At 50.6% G+C, this 5,764-nt stretch overlaps 1 protein-coding gene across 1 annotated transcript in view; it reads right to left on the bottom strand.

Annotated features, from left to right (window-relative positions):
* Nucleotides 1-5,764, bottom strand: part of LOC122552966 (probable V-type proton ATPase subunit B) — a gene marked incomplete at its 5' end in the record, with an annotated part of 46,077 nt that overhangs the window by 13,179 nt on the left and 27,134 nt on the right. Inside the window, 2 exons of the mRNA XM_043696717.1 lie at nucleotides 813-963; nucleotides 3,633-3,858. Coding sequence (XP_043552652.1) covers nucleotides 813-963; nucleotides 3,633-3,858 — 377 coding nt within the window. The remainder of the gene's footprint in view (nucleotides 1-812; nucleotides 964-3,632; nucleotides 3,859-5,764) is intronic.

The following is a 5,764-nucleotide window of genomic DNA, read 5'->3' as shown; positions in this document are numbered from 1 at the left end:
GTGTGTGTGAGAGACGGTCCAGTCTTTGTGTGTGACTGTCCAGTCTGTGTGTGTCACTGTCCAGTCTGTGTGTGTGACTGTCCAGTCTGTGTGTGTCACTGTCCAGTCTGTCTGTGTGACTGTCCAGTGAGTGTGTGAGAGAGACGGTCCAGTCTTTGTGTGTCACTGTCCAGTGTGTGTGTGTGAGACTGTCCAGTCTGTGTGTGTGACTGTCCAGTCTGTGTGTGTCACTGTCCAGTCTGTGTGTGTGACTGTCCAGTCTGTGTGTGTCACTGTCCAGTCTGTGTGTGTGACTGTCCAGTCTGTGTGCGTCACTGTCCAGTCTGTGTGTGTGACTCTCCAGTCTGTGTGTGTGACTGTCCAGTCTGTCTGTGTGACTGTCCAGTCTGTCTGTGTGACTGCACAGTCTGTGTGTGTCACTGTCCAGTCTGTGTGTGTCACTGTCCAGTCTGTGTGTGTGCGTGTCTCCAGTCCATGCGTCTGTCTGTGGTCTGTTTGTCTGATTGTCCGACTGTCCGATCTGTGGTAGTGAGTGTTTGGCTGTGAGTGACTGTGCCACATTGGTGTGCCGTCCCATCAGGGAGCTCAGGCTCTATTTTCCTAGGCACACTCACACTGTTGGTCGGGTTTCAATGCTTGGGCCTGTCTTTCCTCAATCCTTCCGAGCCACGGAGTAATGGCCAGGAAAGAATTGTCCCTTTCCCTGACGTGTCCCCGTGTTCTGTATGAGCCAGAGTGCAATGCCCTCGGTAAGGATTGCCCTGGGAGTGTGTGAAGGTCCCCCCACTCCCACACGCCCATCGCCAACTCACCATCATTTGGCATGGTGAGGATGGGGATTTGGGTGATCGAGCCATTCCTCCCCTCCACACGGCCCGCCCTCTCGTAGATGGTCGCCAAGTCCGTGTACATGTAACCAGGGAATCCCCGTCTCCCAGGAACCTCCTCACGGGCTGCAGATACCTGCGGTGGGGGGAGGGGAACGTGGAGGGCAGGGGGAGTAACACAGGCTGTGCCACGCTTCCATTTCACACCAGTCATCAAAAGGCAATTGGGCACATCCTCTCTACCCTATTCCACCCATTCGTCCCTTCAGCCCGTCCGCGGCATCCTATCCCCCCCCGGTTCCCTTCTCGCTGGCCCTCTCTGGGGCAACTGGAATTCCGTTTCTCCGATGGGAAGGTTAAATCGGTTGTGATTTCCAATGTTGATGTTCCTGGTGAAGTATGGATGCCCTGGTAAAGGTCAGAGAAACATTCTCTTTCCTTCTTCACCTGTCACTCCTGCTCCCTGGGCCAATGGAGCCACAAAGTGGGGAAATTCTCTGCTGAAACCTGTTTGGATATAAACGCCATCTCTTCCCTCCTTTCAGACTGGGATTTGCATTGCCCGTCCGGAACATGTCCCCGTCTCAGGGTCAGGTGGTCACCCTGGCCTGAGGCAAACTCTGTGGGGAACCGCTGTGTCCAGTGGGAATGGGGAGTGCCCTGAGATTCCGTTCCTGCTTTGGTGTTGTTCCTGACCTCACTTACACCCGCCCTTTTACCCCCACTCCTTTCGGCCCATCTTTTGTCTCTGTACTAGCCCTACTCTTGCTGTGGGGAGTTCCAACCTTTCTTCTCATTCCTTCCCCCGCTCGCTCCCTCTCCCCCCCCCCCCCCCCGCCTCCGGTTAATTCCAGCCTCAGATGAAAGCATGAACCGTAGGGTCGTACAGTACAGAAAAGGCCCTTCGGCCCAGCAACTCTGTACGGCCAAAACGACGCTACCTCCCGCACTGGTCCCATTCTCCACCACACCCCACCCAGGCCCGTAGCCTTCAGTGTGATGACTCCATGGAGTATTCCCAAAATGCTGTGAGGTTTCCCGCCTTTACTGACCACCCACGCACTACATTCCAGAGCCCCCCCTCTCCGCACCTGCTGGGGGCAAAGTCTTTCCCCTTGAAACCTCCTGCTTGTTCTTATTGACCTTGCAACTGAGGGCACCAGCTGCTCCCTATCCACCCTGCCCATGCCCCTCATAATCTTATACACCTCGATCAGGTCCTCCCTCAGCCTTCTGTACTCTCACGAAAACAACCTGATCTTATCCAGCCTCTCTTCCTCGACGAAATGCTCCAGCCCAGGCAACATCCTGGTCAATCTCCACTCCCCCCCCTCGCCCCCTCCCCCAACCCCACCACCCCATTCAGTGCAAGCACACTCCTCCACCCGCCTGCTCTATCGATGCTGCCTGACCTGTTCAGGACCTTGTGAGATCGAGCTCTGTGCAGGTCATCCTCTGCTTTTTCTCCCATTCATCCACGGGGCGCGAGCGTCACCGACTGGGCCCAGCACATGTTGCCCGTCCCTAGTTGCCCCTTGAGAAGGTGAGGGTTGAGCTGCCTTCTTGAACCGCTGCAGTCCATGTGCTGTGGGGGTGACCCACAATGCCCTGAGGGAGGGAATCCTGGGACTTTGGCCCATCATTTCAAACACTTTGGCAATGATTTGACTTCACTGCTCGTGGGCCATTCCGCCCATTGAGGTAAGAAACCTCAGAGCGTTGTGAACACAGTCCAGTCCATCACACACACACACACACCAGCCTTCCATACATTGACTCCATCTATACTTCCTGCTGCCTCAGGAAAGCAGCCAACGTCATCCCACCCCGGTAACACTGCCTTCCACCCTCTTCTGTCGAGCAGAAAGTATAAGAGTTTGAAAACACGTACAAACAGATTCGAGAGCAGCTTCTTCCCCGCTGTTACCAAACCTTATACAGACCTCCCAAACGTTAATTCTGATCTCTCTCTCTCTCTCTCTGCACCTTCTCCCCAGCTGTAACACTGTATTCTGCCCTCTGTTCTACTACCCTGATGCACTTTGTATGGTAGAGCACACAAAACAACACTTTTCACTGTGTCTCGGCACATGTGACAGGAACACCACAAATCAAACAAATATCAAATCAGAAAAGTGACATTAAACTTCAGAAACATGATGATTTCTGTCTTGAACACACACAATGACTGAGCCTCCACAACCCTCTGGGATTCCAGTGATTTATTCCTCCCTAAGTGAGGTAATTATTACTCATCTTTGTCCTAAATGGCCCACCCATTATCCCAAGACTGTTCTACTTTGAGATTCGCCAGGCAGGGGAAACATCTGAACTACATTTAAAAACATCAGGGACTACAGGCCCAGTTTCCTCAATCCCTCCTCTGATCAGCCAACGTCCAGCTTTATTGGGGTTCTGTTTCCTAACTGCAGTTGGAGTTTTGGAACTCACTACCACCCTGACACCGTTAGTCAGAGGTTGGTGGGAAAGCTCAGCAGATTCGGCAACATCTGGTCCAGCCACCCTACCCAAAAACGCTAACTCCGATTTCTCTCCACGGCAAGCTGCCGGACCTGCTGAGCTTTTCCAGCAACATCTGTTTGACTTACAGCATCCGCGGGGTGGGGGGGGGGGCTCGTTTGGTTTTGATTTTTAGTCAGAATTCTCATCCTCCCCTCTCCGTGATTAAACCCAAAGGTGAACTCACTACTCCCCGCCTTTCCCTCTGCCTCCGCGTCACCTTCGACCCCGGCCCGAACTCTGAACCTTTCAGGGTGGGAAATTCGGTGTAAGATGGACACTCACCTCCCGCAGAGCCTCTGCGTATGAGCTCATATCCGTCAGGATGACCAGCACATGTTTCTCACACTGATAGGCCAGGAACTCAGCCGCGGTCAGGGCCAAGCGGGGGGTAATAATCCGCTCAATCCTGCAACACAGACACAGCCAGTGGGAATTCATACCGATCTCAGTAGCAGGGGGGGCATGTTCTGTCTCAAGTGTACACTGATCCTGCGTGGAGTTCTGTACTCTGTGTCAGGCCGGATTTTTTTTTTGTTTATTCATGTGCAGGATGAGGGCGCCGCTATCCTAGGTCAGCGTTTATTGCCCGTTCCTAAGTGCCCAGAGAACAGTTAAGAGTCAACCACATTGCTGTGGGTTGGGAGTCACGTGTAGACCAGACCAGGTAAGGATTGTAGTTTCCTTCCCTAAAGGACGTTAGTGAACCAGATGGGATTTTCCCAACTATTGACAATGGATTCATTGTAGTCATTAGATCCTTAATTCCAGATATTTATTTATTCCCATGTATCTGCTGCCCTTGTCCTTCGAGATTGTAGAGGTAACAGATTATGGGGAGGTGATGGATCAGTGGTACTTCTTTATATTTCTTTCTTTCTTTATTTCTCTATTTCATAGAACATAGGACATTCCAGCGCAGTACAGGCCCTTCGGCCCCCGATGTTGCACCACTAATCTGAAGCTCATCTAACCTACACTATTCCATTCTCACACATTCGTCTGTCCAATGACCATTTAAATGTACTTAAACTTGACGAATCTACTACCGTTGCAGGCAAAGCATTCCATACCCTTACTACTCTCTGTGTAAAGAAACTACCTCTGACATCTGTCCTATACCTATCACCCCTCAATTTAAAGCTATGCCCTCTCGTGCTCGCCATCACCATACAAGGAAAAAGGCTCTCCCTGTCCACCCTACCTAACCCTCTGATTATCTTGTATGTCTCTATTAAGTCACCTCTCAACCTGCTTCTCTCTAATGAAAACAGTCTCCAATCACGCAGCCTTTCCTCATAAGGCCTTCCCTCCATACCAGGAGAAAGTGAGGACTGCAGATGCTGGAGATCAGAGCTGAAAAATGTGTTGCTGGAATAGCGCAGCAGGTCAGGCAGCATCCAAGGAGCAGGAGAATCGACGTTTCGGGCATAAGCCCTTCTTCAGGAGCCCTTGGATTCTGCCTGATCTGCTGCGCTTTTCCAGCACCACATTTTTCTTCCCTCCGCACCAGGCAACATCCGAGTAAATCTCCAAAGCTTCCATATCCTTCCTATAATACAGTGACCAGAACTGTACGCAATACTCCCAAGTATGGCCACACCAGAATTTTGTACAGCTGCAGCATGATCTCATGGCTCTGAAACTCAATCCCTCTGCCAATAAATACTAACACACTGTATGCCTTCTTAACAATCCTGTCAACATGGGTGGCAACTTTCAGGGATCTGTGTACATGGACACCGAGATCCCTCTGCACATCTACACAACCAAGAATCTTACCATTAGCCCAGTACTCTGTATTCCTGTTAGTCTGACCAAAGTGAATCACCTCATACTTTTTCACATTAACCTCCATTTGCCACCTCTCAGCCCAGCTCTGCAGCTTATCTATGTCCCTCTGTAACCTGCAACATCCATCAGCACTACCCACAACTGTACCGACCTTAGTGTCATCCACAAATTTACTAACCCATCCTTCTACACCCTCATCCAGGTTGTTTATATAAATGACCAACAGCAGTGGACCCAAACAATTCCTTGTGGTACCCCATTAGTAACTGAACTTCAGGATGAATATTTCCCATCAACCACAACCCTCTGTGTTCTTACAACTAGCCAATTTCTGATCCAAACCGCTAAATCACCCTCAATCCCATGCCTCCATATTTTGTACAATAGCCTACCGTGGGGAACCTTATCAAACCCCTTACTGAAATCCACATACACCACATCAACTACTTTACCCTCATCCACCTGTGTGGTCACCTTCTCAAAGAACTCAATAAGGTTTGTGAGGCACGACCTACCCTTCACAAAACCACGTTGACCATCCCTAACCAACTTATTCCTTTCTAGATGATTATAAATCCTATCTCTTATAACCTTTTCCAACACTTTACCCACAACTGAAGTAA

The sequence above is a fragment of the Chiloscyllium plagiosum genome, chromosome 1, assembly GCF_004010195.1.
Source record: "Chiloscyllium plagiosum isolate BGI_BamShark_2017 chromosome 1, ASM401019v2, whole genome shotgun sequence".
In the NCBI taxonomy this organism is placed as follows: domain Eukaryota; kingdom Metazoa; phylum Chordata; class Chondrichthyes; order Orectolobiformes; family Hemiscylliidae; genus Chiloscyllium; species Chiloscyllium plagiosum.
The sequence above is the reverse complement of the archived record's forward strand: the minus strand, read 5'-3'. Positions and strand labels throughout refer to the sequence as shown.